Raw genomic sequence first — 18,624 nt, forward strand, 5'->3', positions numbered from 1 at the left:
CGTTCTCGTTACACGAGATTGTTAAATAGTTTTGACACTGCGGTTATTCGGGGAATGCCCGTCACGTGACTCAAAATAATACGTCAAACCTCTGCTCTGCAAATTGCCGTTATTTTTCTCTGAATTATGGACCGTCGACATAATTCAAATATGTTTTTTATAAAATATCTATAATAAGTGGAATATGCTGGTTATGTAGATTGTTCAATAAAGTACTTTTACATACAAATCAAATATATATATTTTCATATAATACTTTGTTGGGTGTATAGTACCAAATCAAATCCCATAGACGACAATAGTAACATATGTGGCTAAAACTCCTACCTGCAACGTATCAACCGACATAAACGCCACGGATATAAATACTACCACCCCTCACACTTAAAGTGAATCAGAAAAAAATGGGGGTCAAGCTGCTCGTTTCTGAGATAACGGGTAGCGTCTATGACTACCCTAGTTCCGCACAAAATTCGAGTACTTTTTTCCACAAGTACCCCATACATGTTTCAAGCACAAGGCAACTTGACACATTGGTACTAGATGAAATAAAATTGCATATTTTTTTGACCCAGATAAAACTATTATTTTTTACAACCAACACACTCACATTTATAACCAATCACAGGACTTGTGGTGTTCATTTCTCTATCAAAAATTGGGCGTACCTCGAACTTTGACCCAGCCGGAAGTTATTTGGTTTAGTACTACCTGTTGGGTCAATAATTAGGTCAACCATCCGTGACTGAGCGTCTTTAAACGCGCTCTCTCATTCCCCGAATAACCGCAGTGCCAAAACGATTTACCAAGTTCGTATAACGAGAACGCTTGGCCGTCCTCTGCGACGTAGGGTAAATAGAAAGAAAAAAAACTAATGAAAATAAGTTATTAAAAAGTAATAAAAACATGTACTGAATGACAATAAGCTTATACACTAATTTATTTTAGTAACAGAAGCATGTTAAACATCGACAATCCCGACTAGTATATGAATTTGTGCACGTTTACCATAGATATATGAATAGCGTCATATAAATAATAATAATAATAATAATAATAATAATAATAATGAATAAATAAATAAATACAAATAACAATTACAAAGTATCAGCGGCTGAGGTAGATTAACTGAAAGGGAAACTAACTACGGACAGTACACAAACTAACAACAGGGCTTGAACTTAATAATTTTTCACTGATTGCAATTTTGAGGCTCCTTACGTAAATTTTGTAAAAAAAAGTTAATTTTACCGTAAATAAATATGACTAAAACATTATTTTGCTCAAAATTGCAAGAGGCAATAAAACTCAAAATACATTTTTTTTATAGTCTACTAGAAATACTACTACTACTACTACTACTACTACTAATAATAATAATAATAATAATACAAAATTATTATTCCTATTACTACTACTACTACTACTACTACTACTACTACTACTATTATTATTATTATTATTATTAGCCTACCACTATATTTTTGGGGTGGAGGGGCGGCGTTTTATCTGGAGGAGTTTTGGTTATAAAAATGCAAGATTAACGTGCGTGCACACACGCACAAACGGCAGGCTGAACTTGTCCCTGCACGTAGAATTGGATTCAACTGGGTTAAGTAATAATTAGCCAACCTTTGGATGACAAAACATGCAACAGTACACTGTTTTTTTACGCTATACATTAAAACCGAAATACCACTTTTCGAACCAGACAAAATAATGTGCACACGAGCCTAATAAATAATAATAATAATAATAATAATAAATGGTGAGTTCGTATTCTGACTGTTTATTATTTTATTTCAGCGTATTCGCGGTTATTTTTGTCATGAAATAATCAATTTTTTTATTATTTGCCATGTATATAGCCGGCCCTCATTTGCCAAGTCTCTATACACGTCGGTCGTTTGTATAAAATTCAAAAATACATTATACGATTGTCGTATATAGCCTCATCACCACGAGTCTGTTTTGGACGGAGGAGCCTGCCGAGTCCGGCTCTTGTGTCTAAGATAGGCGTGCGCTACAACAGCTTCCTCTGAATGTGCACGTAAAGCCCTATGACCTGCCCTGAACTGAGTCTGTTTTCCCGTATGTTTCATGTCTCATCACAAGAAGAGTTCCAAATTAAAAAAAAAGAAAAAAGCGTATCATGGAATTTCCTCGATCGTAGTTCAATTAAAATATTGTGGATCATACAATAACTAGGTTTCGTATTCCAAATGCATCTAAGTTTCATTTATAATGCATATTTAGAGAAACAAGGCCCACTAAATTCGTGATTGGGCTCCTTTAAAATGTTTGTAATGGGTCACTGTCAAGGAGTATATGTACCAAATTTTAACACAAATTGTAAATTTTTATATTGGCCGTCCCACTAAAAGTGGTGGGGGACATGTGTAGATCCTCTCCAGCCACCAGGCGGCGATGCTGACTTAGGTCCATATCTGAAAACTTTTGTAATGGGTCAAGACGTATATGTACTAAATTTCATACGTTTAACTCAGTATCCATATCTATGTTATCCGCCCCACTAAAAGGGGGACCGGGACATTTGTAGATTCGCCCTGTCCACAGGAGGGCGCTGCTCACTTGGATCAATATCTGAAAATGTTTGCAAAGGGTCATGTATATGTATCAAATCCCATGCCTTTAACCCACAGTGTCAATTTTTATATTGGCCGCGCCACTAAAAGGGGGTGGGGGACATGTGTAGATCCTCCCTAGCCACCAGGGGGCGTTGCCGACTCGGGTCCATATCTGAAAATGCGTGTAATGTGATAAGGTATATAATTAACCAAATGTCTTGTTTTAACCAAGTGCATACTTCTTTTTGTTTACTAGTCCACTACAATCAACTATTGTGCATTTTCATATGGTATTTATGCCATAATAATTATATTTGTGGAGACTCAATCTTCCTAGTTAATATGTTGCAATTAAAACAAGAGTTATTTCCCGTACACCATAACTGGACGGATCCATTCGGATATCCTCGCCTCGCCTCTATTATAATAGTTATTTATACATTAGCGTATGAAGGCTACACGCGGCGGGGGTGGAGGGTGGAGGAGGGCGGTTCGAGGGGGGTCTGACATTAGATACGAATAGTGTACAAGGAGGGAGCAGGTCTAGATCCCCCACCCTTCCTTTCCCTTATTTCTTCTTAGGTATAAATTGTTTTGCTCCCCCACCCCCACCCCACGCCATAAAAACCTAATGGATCCGTGTCTGAAGAAAATAATGTTTGTTTTCTTTAACGACACCACTAGAGCACATTGATTTATTAATAATCGGTGTTGGATGGGAAACATTTGGTAATTCTGACATATTAGAGAGGAAATCGGCTATTGTAAACTATTGTAAAACATCCATTGTAAACTGAATTGTTTTTCAACGGAACTAACTGTATATTAATGATTTGGTATTTCTTGAAAACAAATACCTGGCTACAATCTAACTGTAGACCCTTTAACCATCAACTTGACCTGTTCTAATTGCTCATGACGTCACTTTCTCATGACGTCATTAGCTTTCCTGCTGTTATTTTTATATACTCCCGGAAAAATAATGTAATTAATTAATCACAATACAAAACAAACTCGCCATCACTTTACAATGTGTTGTAAAATAATGCCAGTTGCGTTAGATCCGTTTCTTTGTTAACTTGTTGTAAGATAAATGATATCCAACGGCCACTCATCTTGTATTATGCAAGTCTCCAAGGAACAGTTGGTGATACAATAGCGTCGTTTGGTATCCCAAATGACTGTGGCCGACTTCGGGCCAGCTACGTGCCTAACAGGTCAGGTCAAGTCATAGGTTTTAACGTGCACATTCATAATATTAAACGCTGTTGTAGCACATTCCTGTCATGGGTGCAGGCGTCAACTATCGTCGACTACTCCGTCCAGGACAGCAAAAGGTTTGGGGTGGGTGGGAGAAGGGGTCGCCCGCGCTGGCATGTGTAAGTAGGCACGAGCAACCCAAACAGAGTCTGTTGTGTGCGAGAGTTGGTTTTGGTGCTATTAAATTTGCAATCTGAAATCTGCCAATAGATACGAATAGTGTACAAGGAGGGAGCAGGCGCGGATTCTGGGGGAGGGGGGTCTAGATCCCCCACCATGGGCGTATGGGGACTCTTTGATTTAGGGGGGCTGGAGGGGTTGGTTTGCCCGAAATTTTACCCCGAAATTGCCCCCTCCCCCCCCCCCCCCGGGTCGTACGCCCATGTCCCCCATCCTTCCTTTCCCCTATTTCTTCTTATGTATAAATTGTTTTGCACCCCCACCCCCACCCCCCAAAAAAACCCTCATGGATCCGAGTCTGAAGAAGAAGATAATGTTTGTTTTCTTTAACGACACCACTAGAGCACATTAATTTATTAATAATCGGCTTTTGGATGGGAAACATTTGGTAATTCTGACATATTAGAGAGGAAATCGGCTATTGTAAACTATTGTAAAACATCCATTATAAACTGAATTGTTTTTCAACGGAACTAACTATATATTAATGATTTGGTATTTCTTGAAAACAAATCTAACTGTAGACCCTTTAACTATCAACTTGGCCTGTTCTAATTGCTCATGACGTCACTTTGTCATGACGTCATTAGCTTTCCTGTTGTTATTTTTATTTAATCCCTGAAAAAGAATGTATGGAGGATACTCCCCGAGTGTCTTGTGATATCATAATTTATCAGCATGAGTTGATAAAAGTATGAAATCCGAGGCTTGCTGAAAAATTATGATATCACAAGACACGGGAGGTGTATTCTTTTTATCATCCATTATCATTCTTTTCATTTGCGACAGTTGTAAACAATGTCAGTAATGTGGGTTTAATTTCAGCGTTAACTTACAGAACGGCAGTTGCATGACGTCACTAAAGTAATGGTAGGTTTAGCGCGGAAACAAACGGAGAATATCGCAGGACATATCACAAATTTTAGTGCCAGCGATATCTCCTACAAAAGCCTTAAAGGCGCCGGGTGGTTGACCTAATTAATGACCTAACAAAGTATTATCTTAAAATATATATATTTGATTTGTCGCTAAAAGTACTTTATTTAACCATCTACATAAATAACATAACCCATTTATTACTGATATTTTGTAAAAAAAAATTGAATTATGTCAACGGTCCATAATTCAGGAAAAAATAACGGCTATTTGGAGTGAAGAGGTGATATTATTTTCGTAGTCACGTGATAGGCAACCCCCGAGTAACCGCGGTGTCAAAACGATTTACCAAGCTAGTGTAACAAGAAGGCTTGGCCGTCCTCTGCGACGTTTGGTAAATAGAAAAAAGTTAATAAAAATTAATAAAAACATTTATTACCCCAGCAGGCACTCATAACGGGGAAAATAAAAATCATAATTTCTCACTGAGAAATTATCATGCATTGGTCTAACGAACAATACTATTGGATAATTTGACGCTTACAAACCAATGACCTTGTCGGTACTAAATATGACGTCATCACGATTTGCAAAACGCTCACAATGACGTCATGTAGTTTAAAGAGTTTGCATTTACGGCTGTCTGATTTTGGTGTTAAATTTATAACAAAATGTCATTTTAATGCAATTCATTATAGATTTTGTACCAGAATAAAGAGAACTTTTGTCTTTGAAAATTATCTATGAACATGATTAAATTACAAAGTTATAGAAATACTCAGAACAGTGCGTAAAGTGGCGTATATCGCTTCTATACATGTATGTGCATGTGTGTGTCGAAAATAAAGGCTTTTAGAGAGAAAATAGCTCCGGTAATAAATAGAATAACAAACTCGGCACCAGTTATTATCAAATTTATGTCCCTCATGAAATAATTTTAATTTGTCAATCGCTAAAGCTCGTGACAACTGAAAATTATTTCACTCGGGACATAAATTTGATAATAACTGGTAACTCGTTTATTATCCTCTATGTACTGAATGATAATAAGCTTATATATTAATTTATTTGATCAATAGAAGCATGTTAAACGTCGACAATCCGACTAGTTAGGCCTTTGCATCTATAGGTAAATTTATCGTTAGTCGTATGCAAAAAAACTCTAAACATCTAGATCACAAACACCTTCATTTTCCACCTTATTAAATTCATTAATATGCAAAATATGCCATAACAGCTGACTTGGAATAGGAATTGTTACATGTTTAAAGAATACTCTTAAAGCCGCACACCCTAGTTCCATCCAGCGAAAATAAATTATAATTTGGTTAATCTACAAACCTGTAACACACTTAGATCACGTTTTTATCAAATGGAGTGAAAAAGCAGGTTTTATATCGATAAATACCATGGGAATCCCCATGTCCCAATTGCTTGAAATAATTTTGAAAGTTTGTATTCTGATGACACCGGTAGATGTCGCTCGAAGCACAACAATGCCTGCGTCAAGACAAATTTCACAGACTTGGGGTGCGTTCTTTTCACCTCTCCTGGACATGTTCCAACTGTTCTGTCCTGGTTGTATCCCCTCTACAGATATCGTAGGACTTAGCAAAATTATTGGTTTTAAGGGTTTGTAACGTTTTGTATTGAGATACTTACTTGTCTGAACTTTATTGTTACTGAAAATGTTCACGAACTGTGAAGAAAAATCTCACAAATGAACAACAACAAATCGGATGTTGATTGCGCGAACCGTGCACGAGAAAACAAACCGAACCAAAATGATAACGGTCACGTGGTATACCAACGTCTGTGACATTGAAATGGAAATATCCCGTCTAAAAATAGATTAGACCTTGATTGCTCAACGGTTTTTTTCTCAAACGTGCGCTCGTTTTTCAGAAATACGAAAAATGCTTTTTTTGGTATTACAAACACCAGGATTACCAGGATTACCAAAAAAACACTTCAGGTGAATGGAAATGTATATTCTAAATAATAAACGGTAAGTAAAGTGCAATTTTATTTGTGAAAAAATGGGTTTAATAGCGAAAAACAACGCCGTAATGGTTAACAACTAGCCGTAACTAGGGTGTGTCCCTTTAACTAGACGGTGTTTATATACGATGTGACTATATATACGACTGCCGTGTATATAGCCACCTCGACCAAGGGCTGACTATATTCACAGCAAAAATGTATATAGGCGGTAAATAAGTACTCGACTGATCCATATTACCGAACCATCTGGAACAGGAGGAATACATACTAAGTACTGTACTGGGGGGGGGGGGGGGGGGGGGGGGGCGAGGGGGGCGTATATGAATCTAGCATCTAGCAGACCCTTTTGTGAACGGTTTCCATAGACACATGAATAGCGTAATATTGCCCCTACAGTACTAACAAAATATTCAATAATAAATAAAAATATAAAAATATAATAATAATAATAATAATAATAATAATAACAAAAAATAAATAAATAAATAAATAAATATTACAAATTATCAGCTGCTGAGGTAGATTCTCTGAAAGAGAAACTAACTGCGGACAATACACATACTATCAACAGGGCTTGAACTTAATAATTTTAAAACGATTGCAATTTTGAGGCTCCTTACGTACATTTTTTTAAAGTTAATTTTACCGCAAATAAATACACTGTATGACTAAAAGGTTATTTTGCTGTATTTAGTCATATTTCAAATGCGCAAAATTGCAAGGGGCAATAAACTCAAAATACATTTTTTTTTATATATACCAGTAACGCTGAGACGACTCCCGGGTTTCCTTTTAAATTTATGTAATGTTTCTATAACAACCGCCCCCACCGCGACGTGACTTTACCAACATGATAATACATGCAATAATAATAATAATAATAATAATAATAATAAAACACAGTTATTATTTTATTTCAGCGTATTCAGTTATTTTCGTCATGAAATAATATATATTTTTTATTATTTGTCATGTATACTTAACTCCAAAAGAAACGCGAATACGTAGATTGAAGGTTTTGAGTGCACTCATTGAAATACGTCCCAAAGTTCTTAAAATAATCGTTTCTATGAAAAACTTAAACAATTCGTAAAGATGAGATTTCATGTTATTGACATGTTAAAAATCGAGGTCGCATTGTCATTTGAAATGTCAAGGCCATGGCGCTTCTTCAATGGCGTCACATGCCACTCAAACATGTCCACTAATAGCGGGTGTGTCCGCCATTGCTGGCCATGACCGCCGCACACCTCCTACCCATGGAGAGGAAGAGGTTCCTGATGAAGGCCCTGGGCACGTTGTTGTAGGTGTCCACGACGGCCTGGCGGAGCTGCTGCTGTGTCACCACGGGAGCAGGGCGTTGGTTCATCATGCGCTGAACCTCGTCCCACAAGTGCTCGATGGGGTTCAGATCCGGGCTTAAAGCTGGCCAGTCCATTGTGATGATGTTGTGCTGTGCCAGGAATGCCTGGGTGGCCCGTGCCGTGTGTGGCCTGGCGTTGTCGTGCTGATAAACCATCTGACGGTGACCCGCGAAAAAAGGCACCACCACAGGCGTGAGCACTTCGTCGATGTAGCGCTGTGCTGTGACGCCCCTGCCGCGTCCTCGGCCGTTGTTGTCGAAGATGACAGGTTGTACACGACGTCCCCAGGATATGGCAGCCCACAGCATGACGGAAGGCCCTCCCCAACGGTCCCTCTCCATAACACACGCATCTGTGAAGCGCTCACCTCGACGCCTCCACACCCTCATACGACCGTCGGCCCTATCTAAGCAGTAGCGGCTTTCGTCGGAGAAGACGATGTTCTGCCACTGTCGGTTCCGCCACTGTCGATGCAGAACAGCCCAGTTGTGTCGTGCAAGGCGGTGTCGCTGTGTGAGACGTTGTCCAATGTACGGTCGACGACAGTTCAGATGGATGGCGATCAGACGACGTCGTACCGTGGTGTAGGAAACGGGGCGGTTGTGGGTTCCCACTGTCTGCCGGGCTGTTGTGGTGGCTGGTACGAACCGATCACGCATGTGAGTTCGGACGATGTAACGGTCCTGGCGCTGTGACGTCACTCTGGGACGGCCGCTACGTGGACGGTCGACGACGTTGTTGTTCTGTAGAAATCGGTCTATGAGACGGTAGATTGTCGAGACATGGACACCGAAAGCACGTGCAACCTGCCTGGCATCCATTCCGGCCTCCAAATTCCCCAAAGCTCTATGTCTGGAATCAGCGTTAAGTCGTGGCATCGTTGTATCGCTACTCGTAAAATGAGTTGAACATTGCTGTCTGGCGTTTCTTTTATACCCAGGCCTGGTAGTGTTTCACGTGCAATTCGCATCTTTCATGATCCACCCGTTTTGCATTCCAGATCGATTTTGGTCGTCAATTTCAGCACGTGCGTGACGTCACACTGTACTCGTTTTTTTCATGCGTTATGTGGAATTGGATATGCTGACAAGATGGCTATTGGTCAACTTAATCGATTTGTACATAGTTTATTCAAATGTGGGTTTTTTAATATTTTAAAATTTTCGCGTTTCTTTTGGAGTTAAGTATATATAGGCGGCCCTCATTTGCCAAGTCTCTATACACGGCGGTCGTTTATATAAAATTCAAAAATACATTATACCGTTGTCGTATATATAACCTCATCACTATGAGTTTGTTTTGCCGTATTTTTCATGACTTTTCACAAGAAGTCATCCACATTTTAAAAATGAAGCGTTTCATGTAATTCCCTCGATCGTAGTTCAATTAAAATGTTTTGCATCATACAATAACTAGGTTTGGTATTCCAAATGAATGTAATTTCTATTTATAATCCATATTTAGAGAAATAAGGCCCAATGAATATGTGATTGAGCGCCTTTAATGCTTCCGGGTCTGAAAGTAAAGTACCAAAATTATGCGAATCGTATATTGGCCAACATAACCTTTTATAATTATTAAAATTATAATTTACTTACATTTTCTTGATTAGAATATGAGTATCTGTAAATCCATTACATTTATATCCATCCTAATGTTTGGTAGTAGCTGAATATAGATTGGTTGAAAAAAACACCAAAAAAAACAAACCCAAAGCAAAACACAAACACCACCCCATCCCCATCCCCACCCCGGAATGCTTACTATGGCTGAAACTCAGGCCAGTCCATTTAATTTCCGAACAGTATATGATTTTGTGCACATAGCGAAATGACCAAAGGGAACCTTGCAGCTATGTTACTTAACTTGTTCGAGACTTCTATCGACTGCGATGCTGATTTCAAACCGATTACTTTGTATCTTTCAAACACCAACACTGTAGCACGTTATCTTATTATTTTCTTCCAAAAACAGTGACATGATTAGGAAACATATCTTTATAAATTTTCTGACAAATGATTACAGCTTTTGCACGAACGATCTTTCGTTTATGTTGATATTGGCTTTGCATAACCGACAGACGATCGACAAAATCGTTTGTGCCACATTTTGTGCCCACCAACAGTCTGAACAAAAGAAGACTCTCTACCGCTTGTTCTTCTGGGTAATTATAAATTAATATAAACATACCTGGCGTGGTGGTTGGCGTGGTGGTTGGCGTCTTTAGAATAGATTCTAGAACAGAAAACATTGCATGGTCAGATGTGGGGTTTGGTTTTTTCATAGTTTTTTTGTTTTTGCCTTGGTGTGTGTGTGTGTGTGTGTGTGTGTGTTATTGTTCGGGTTTTTGTTTTGTTTTATTTGTGTGGTTTTTTTGTTGTTGTTTTTTTATTTGTTTGTTGTTCGGTTGGGTTCTTTTGTTGATTTTTTGTTGTTGGTTTTTTTTTTGGGGGGGGGGGGGTAGGTTGGGGTAACCATTAATGAAAATATACCAATTGTAAAACATATGATTTTTGTAACGTCATTCGGATTTATTAAATAGTAGTTGTGTCAAATTTTCAGCTTTAATTTCACACAGTTTGCAGTCTCATAGTAAAACAACCATATCTTTTCACGTTGGTATCCAAATAAAATAATTTGATATTTGCTGTGGATAAAAACATGTAATATAGAAAGAAAGAAATATTTTATTTAACAATGCACTCAACACATTTTATTTACGGTTATATGGCGTCAAATATATGGTTAAGGACCACACAGATAGTGAGAGAAGAAACCCGCTGTCGCCACTTCATGGGCTACTCTTTTCGTTTAACAGCAAGGGATCTTTCATATACACCATCCCACAGACAGGGTAGTACATACCACGGCCTTTGCTATACCAGTAGTGGTGCACTGGCTGGAACGAGAAATAGCCCAATGGGCCCATCAACGGGGATCGATCCCAGACCGACCGCGCATCTAGCGAGCGCTTTACCACTGGGCTATGCCCCACCCCTTGTAATATAGAAGGGAAATTATATCTCAGATATAAGTGCAGACAACGATTTTCATCACAATAACACTCTTCAAAAGAAGAAACGCAAAACCACATTGTCGTAACATTTGGAGAATTGATTTAATTACTGAATGGTGAGTCCGATAATTACCAAATGTTGCAGGATTGTTCACAATTCACTCTAGTCCATTGTGAGTAAGTGATAGGACACACCACCAAGGTCAAGGTCATCTGGAGTCAATACCGGGTGTGGCCTCCGCGTGTGTTGACAACTGCCTGGCACCGCCTGCCCATTGAAGCAACCAGAGTACGGATGACGTCCCGGGGGATGGTGGCCCACTCGCCCTGCAAGGCTGCTGCCAGCTCGGGCAGGGTCTGGGGCTGTGGTTGTCGCTGTCGGAGGCGTCGGTCCAACTCGTCCCATAGATGCTCAATTGGGTTCAAATCCGGTGATTTCGATGGCCAAGGAAGGACATTAATGTTGTTGTTCTGTAGGAAAGCCGTTGTGAGACGTGCTGTGTGAGGCCTGGCGTTGTCATGTTGGAACACTGCGTTGGCGTTGGCCATAACTGGAACGATGTGTGGCCGGAGGATCTGGTCAATGTAGCCTTGTGCATTCAGGTTGCCCTGCACGTGGACCAGGTCAGTTCTGCCAGTGTGTGAGATGGCTGCCCACACCATGACACTACCCCCGCCGAATCTGTCCACTTCCTGCACGCAGTTTGCCGCATAACGTTCACCACGACGCCTATACACGCGACATCTCCCATCATGACGTCGGAGCAGAAATCGGGACTCGTCACTGAACCACACCTGTCTCCATCGCAGTTGAGGCCATTGTCGATGAATCTGGCACCACTGCAGTCGGAGTCGACGGTGTTGTGGTGTTAAGATGACACCTCGAGCTGGACGTCTGGCACGAATTCCTACCTCACGTAGGCGGTTCCGTACGGTCTGGTCGGATATCCTGCGCAAACCTGGTATTGCTGCGGCTGTGGAGGTGGCAGTAGTCAATCGTTCCCGAAGGTGGCGTACCCGGATGTAGCGGTCCTGCCCGGGGGTAGTGACCCGTGGTCGACCGGATCTAGGGAGGTGCTTGGGGACACATGGAATGCCCTGGCAACGGCCGTTCTGGATTCGCCTGCGTCTATTCGGCCGATGGCATTGTTTCTCTGCAGTTCACTGAGACGTGGCATGTCCTGGATTGTCAACTGTCGGCCAGATACAGAGGCCAGGCAAGCGAACACCCTGCACTTTTATACTGTCGGTGTTCATGTTGCACGTGCAGACAACGCACGTGCAGTGGTGACATGGTTTGCACGTGGCTGCGTTTTTGCGAATATTCACATTTTGGAACTTTATTGTACAGTAGCTGCGTTTTATCGAATGTAACCGTGGGAATGTGTTTGGGACATGCAATGACCTTATATTCACAAAGCATGAACCGGTAGGAAACATAAAATCGGAGTTATAACCCATTTGTACCCTTTTGCGTTTCTTTTTTTGAAGAATATATATATCATCAATACAAACTGACATAATATTGTGTTCATATAATATACCTCTTTCACATTCGTGTTGCGTATGTGCGCGAAGAGTAACGTCCCTTACCGAATTAGACGGTATCGAGGCTATATACAAATTGGGGGCATGATCGACAGTTGGCATGAGCATCGTGCGTAGCTTCGTACTGCTTTGAATCTTAGGCGACTAACGTGTATATTTCGTATACGATGGTAAAATGGCTGCGAAAAACGGTCTACGAAAGTTCACATCGGAATGGTTTAAGTCCAAAAGCAGTGAAACATTAACTTAGACGATATTTCTGGAGCCGCCTGTCAATGGTTTTTTTACCAACGCAAAATTAAAAGATTCACACAATAAAATTGTCCTGGGCACACACCTCAGCTCTCTGGGCTGTCTGTCCAGGACAGTGGGTTAGTTGTTAGTTGGTTAGTGGTTAGTGAGAGAGAAGAGGGTGTAGTGGCCTTACACCTACCCATTGAGCCCTTAAGAACTCACTCTGGGTTGGAGCCGGTACCGGGCTGCGAACCCTGTACCTACCAGCCTGTAGTCCGATGGCTTAACCACTGCGCCACCGAGGCCGGTTTAGTAAAATGTGTTTGCTACTTTAAACAATTAGTATTGTAGTTAAATATTCACGCGGATTTCCAGTGATTTTTAATTGTCCGCGTGTATTACTGTTTAAAATTTAATAAAATATGACTCCCCCCACCCCTAAAACCCCCCAACAAAACCCCTAACTCACATAGACGTTAGGTCTTTATCGTTTCATTAAAAAGAGACAGTCGTACAACTACTGTTCAATGTCTATACACAAATTATTTATGTATTTATTTATTTACTTATTTATCTTATTTTATTTATTGTTTTATTTTATTTTATTTTCACTATGATCTATATCGACTTCACTTGAAATAATATCTATATTTACGAATGAATGAATGAATGAATGTTTAAGGACACCCCAGCACAAAAATACACATCGAAATGTAATGATCGAGGGCGTCGCCCGATATCTATTACACCCGTCACTCAACGGCCGCAATAACCGCAGTCTCGAGTGATGGATGAGGTAACTAGCTTGTACCACGCCCCCATTACCACGCCTCCATGACGTCACCATGGTCGGAAAAAAGTTTTACAATTTAATTTTAGCGGGTACATTTCACCTTTCTTTGTAGTCCGAATCGGACGTAGCAAATGTGTGGGGTTTCGCAATTTATTGGGTCAGCCTTGGACTACTTGCTTCGATTAGCCTATACGGGGAAACATGTCGGCAATACTAATTCATCTGACATTACAGGCGCGGATAGGCATACAAGGAGACAGCGCTGCGTAACGCCTTCTCGAAATTTGAAGTGCCCCGGAAAAAAAGAAATGTTTAGCAGGTAAATACAATGCATTTATTTATTTTTTTAGTGGAGAACGTAATATCTTGCTCAGCTTGATAATTGCCCTGTAGATAATATATATGCTAGTGAATTTTGGCACGAGCTTAGCTATGATTTTATATTGAGGGGTACCATACGTGGGAAGGACAGCTACACTGTCTTTGAGTCATGTATATAATTATAACACACGAATATATATTTAACAGGTAATTGGGAGGGGGGTGGGGTGGGGGTGGGGGGTGTTACCTTTCAAGACTTACACAGGCCCACGGGGTGTATTTAAAAATGGGGTCGGGAGTGGGGCGAATGTCTGTGGATCAAACTACATGCATTTGTGGGCCCGGGCATACTTCCCCGAGAACATGTTGAATTCTAGGTGTTCAAATACATTTAAAGCCTTCTGAACAGTGTAACATGGAAAAGTGGGTGGTGTGCCATGACCTCTAGCTATAGGCGTCCTTTTGAACGATGTTAACAACCTCAATACAGGAGGTGTCCTTTTTAAATTGTGCACCTAATAAAGTAATGTAATACAAAATGAAAAATCCTAGCTACGGCCCTGCATAATATATTTTTTTGAGGTAAATGTTGAACCGTCTTTTTGGACAACTCTGTGTGAGCTCGTCCGTATTCTTCAATTAGTGTCTGGTATAATTTTTCTTTGTCAACCATGATGGTTATCAATTAAAATGGCGCAAGTGAAAACCCTAATACATTTTTGCTGTGAATATAGCCAGCCCTCGTTAGCGGAAGCTTTATACACGACCGTCGTATATATAGTCGCATCGTATATAAACACCGTCTAGTTCAGAGTATTCTTTTAAAATGTAACAATTCCTATCCCATGTCAGCTGTTATGGCATATTTTGTATAAAATGAATTTGACAAAGTGGAAAATGAAGGTGTTTGTGATCCAGATGTTTGGAAATAAATATTTTACTTCACGACACACTCAACACATTTTATTTACGGTTATATGGGGTCAGACATATGGTTAAGGACCACACAGATATTGACAGGAAACCCGCTGTCTCCACTCCATGGGCTACTATTTTCAATTAGCATCAAGGAATCTTTTATATGCACCATCCCACAGACAGGATAGCACATACCACGGTCTTTGATATACCAGTCGTGGTGCACTGGCTGGAGCGAGAAATAGCCCTTTGGGCCCACTGACGGGGATTGATCCCAAACCGATCGCGCATCAAGCGAGCACTTTACCACTGGGCTACGTCTCGCCCTCCCAGATGTTTAGAGTTTGTTTTTTTGCGTAGGCCTACGACTAACGATAAATTTACCTACAGATGCCTGACTAGTCGGGATTGTCGACGTTTAACATGCTTCTGTTACTAAACTAAATTAATGTATAAGTTTATTATCATTCAGTACATGTTTTTATTAATTTTTAATAACTTATTTTCATTATTGTTTTTTATCTATTTACCCTACGTCGCAGAGAACGGTCAAGCGTTCTCGTTACACGAGCTTGGTAAATAGTTTTGACACTGCGGTTATTCGGGGGTTGCGCATCACGTGACTACAAAAATAATACGTCACACCTCTGCTCTCCAAATAGCCGTTATTTTTATCTTAATTATGGACCGTCGACATAATTCAATTTTTTTTTATATAAAATATCAATAATAAGTGGAATATGCTGGTTATGTAGATTGTTCAATAAAGTACTTTTACATACAAATCAAATATATATATATTGTCATATAGAACTTTGTTGGGTCAATAATTAGGTCAACCATCCGTGATTGAGCGTCTTTAATGCTTCCGGGTCTGAAAGTGAAGTACCAAAACTATGTGAATCGTATATCGGCCAACATAACCTTTTATAATTATTAAAATCATAATTTACTTACATTTTCCTGATTAGAATATGAGTATCTGTAAATCCAATACATTTCTTTTCATTATAATGTTTCGTAGTACCTGAATATAGATTGGTTGAAAAAACAACAACAAAAAAACCCAAAGCTAAACACACACACACACATTTTCTGACAAATGATTACAGCTTTTGCACAAACGATCTGTTGTTTATGTTGATATTGGCTTTGCATAACCGACAGACGAACGACAAAATCGTTCTTGCCAAATTTTGTGCCCACCAAAAGTCTTAACAAAACAAGACTCTCTACTGCTTGTTCTCCTGGGTAATTATAAATTAATATAAACATACCTGGCGTGGTGGTTGGCGTCGTGGTTGGCGTGTTTAGAATAGATTCTAGAACAGAAAACATTGCATGGTTAGATGTGGGGTTTGGTTTTTTCATAGTTCTTTGTGTGTGTGTGTGTGTGTGTGTGTGTGTGTGTGTGTGTGTGTGTGTGTGTTATTGTTCGGGTTGTTTGTTTGTTTGGGTTTTTTGTGGGGGGAGATTGGGGGTAACCATTAATGAAAATATATCAATTGTAAAACATATGATTTCTGTAACGTCATTCGGATTTATTAAATAGTAGTTGTGTCACAATTTCAGATTTAATTTGACACAGTTTGCAGTCTCATAGTAAAACAACCATATTTTTTCAGGTTGGTATCTAAATAAAATACTTTGATATTTGCTATGGATAAAATAGAAATATGTAATATAGAAAGAAAAAAATGTTTTATTTAACGACGCACTCAACACATTTTGTTTACGGTTATATGGCGTCAAACATATTGTTAAGGACCACACAGATATTGAGAGAGGAAACCCGCGGTCGCCACTTCATGGCCACTTTCGATTAGCAGCAAGGGATCTTTTATATGCACCATCCCACATACAAGGTAGTACATACCACGGCCTTTGATATACCAGTCGTGGTGCACTGGCTGGAACGAGAAATAGCCCAATGGACCCAGCGGGGATCGATCCCAGACCGACCGCGCAGATGTAAGTGCAGACAACGATTTTCATCACAATAACAGTGACATATAGATCATAAATAAAAATTAACATAATATTGTGTTCATATAATAGACCTCTTTCACATTCCCATTGCGCATGTGCGAGAAGTGCCTTGCCGAATTAGACAGTCTCTCTCTCTCTCTCTCTCTCTCTCTCTCTCTCTGTCTCTCTCTCTCTCTCTCTCTCAGTATATCTCACTCACACACTCAAACACACACACACACACACACACACACACACACACACACACACACACACACACACTCTAAATCATATACAAATAATCACAAATAAAGTTAAAGTTTGTTTGGTTAAAGACACCACTAGAACACATTGATATTTAATCATCGGCTATTGGATGTTGGTCATTTTGATAAAGAGTGTACGATGGGAATCACGTTACATGTTTTCCACTAGAGGCATAGTTGGACTAGTTACTAGAACAGAAAACTTTGCATGATGAGATGTGGGGTTTGTTGTTTGGGGGTTTGGGGGTTTGGGTTTTTTTTTCTTCATAGTATGTTTTCTTGGTGTGTGTGTGTGTGTGTGTGTGTTTGTGTGTGTGCGTGCGCGCGTGTGTGTGTGTGTGTGTGTGTGTGTGTGTGTGTTTATTGGTGGGGCTTTTGTTTGAGGGATTTTGTTTGTTTCTCTTTTCTTTTTCTGGGGGGTGATAAACATTAACGAAAATATATCAATTGTAAAACATGATTTCTTTGACACTTAATGACGTCATTCGTGTTTATCAAATAGTAGTTGCGTCACAATTTCTGCTTTAATTTGACAGATTTTGCAATATCAAAGTAAAACTACCATATCGTTTCAGGTTGGTATCTACATAAAATAATTTGATATTTGCTGTGGACCAAAACAATATAGAAGGGAAGTTATATCCCAAATATAAGTGCAGACGACGATTTTCATCACGATAACGGTTTTGGCATACAGATAATAAATACAAATTTACATAATATTGAGTTGGTATAATTGTAGTAATATTTAGCAGTTGGAGATAACATTGGTATATAACTACGTGTACAAATGGTAAATGTGATAAGAGATTCAATTCACTATGTTAATACACACGTTGACCACGTAATACATGCTACGATTTGTATAGTATATAATAACCATGTATATATGATTCAGAATATGTGCTGAATAGCATCTTTTTTCTTATTCATAAATGTCTTAAGATCAAATGTGAGAATATTTCAATCTCATGCTACTGCGGTATCTCAAAATTTATGTGTATTGGGTATTCATTATATAGTACTATACAAAACATCAATAACGAATACCAACCTGTACATTTTGGCGGAGCCCATCCAGACTTGCACGTGCAATTTCCAGTATGAAAGTGACATTTAGGTCCTTTACATTTACCACATTTCTTAGTGCAAGACTGACCCCAAAAGCCATCTTGACAGACTGTAAGAAAAAAAAGTCAACTTCCATCATCATGTAGGATAAATGGAATATAAAAATGAAACATTAAACCCCAAACAAAACTCACCCAACACAAGCAACAATAAAATA

General features: G+C 39.5%; 1 protein-coding gene across 1 annotated transcript in view; it reads right to left on the reverse strand.

Annotated features, from left to right (window-relative positions):
• The window catches only part of LOC121385900 (scavenger receptor class F member 1-like), a 231,507-nt gene that overhangs the window by 193,287 nt on the left and 19,596 nt on the right, over positions 1-18,624 (reverse strand). The window contains exons 6-8 of the mRNA XM_041516691.1: positions 18,391-18,516; positions 16,380-16,424; positions 10,463-10,507 (exon numbers count right to left, since the gene is read on the reverse strand). Coding sequence (XP_041372625.1) covers positions 10,463-10,507; positions 16,380-16,424; positions 18,391-18,516 — 216 coding nt within the window. The remainder of the gene's footprint in view (positions 1-10,462; positions 10,508-16,379; positions 16,425-18,390; positions 18,517-18,624) is intronic.

The sequence above is a fragment of the Gigantopelta aegis genome, chromosome 12 (genome assembly GCF_016097555.1).
Source record: "Gigantopelta aegis isolate Gae_Host chromosome 12, Gae_host_genome, whole genome shotgun sequence".
NCBI lineage: Eukaryota > Metazoa > Mollusca > Gastropoda > Neomphalida > Peltospiridae > Gigantopelta > Gigantopelta aegis.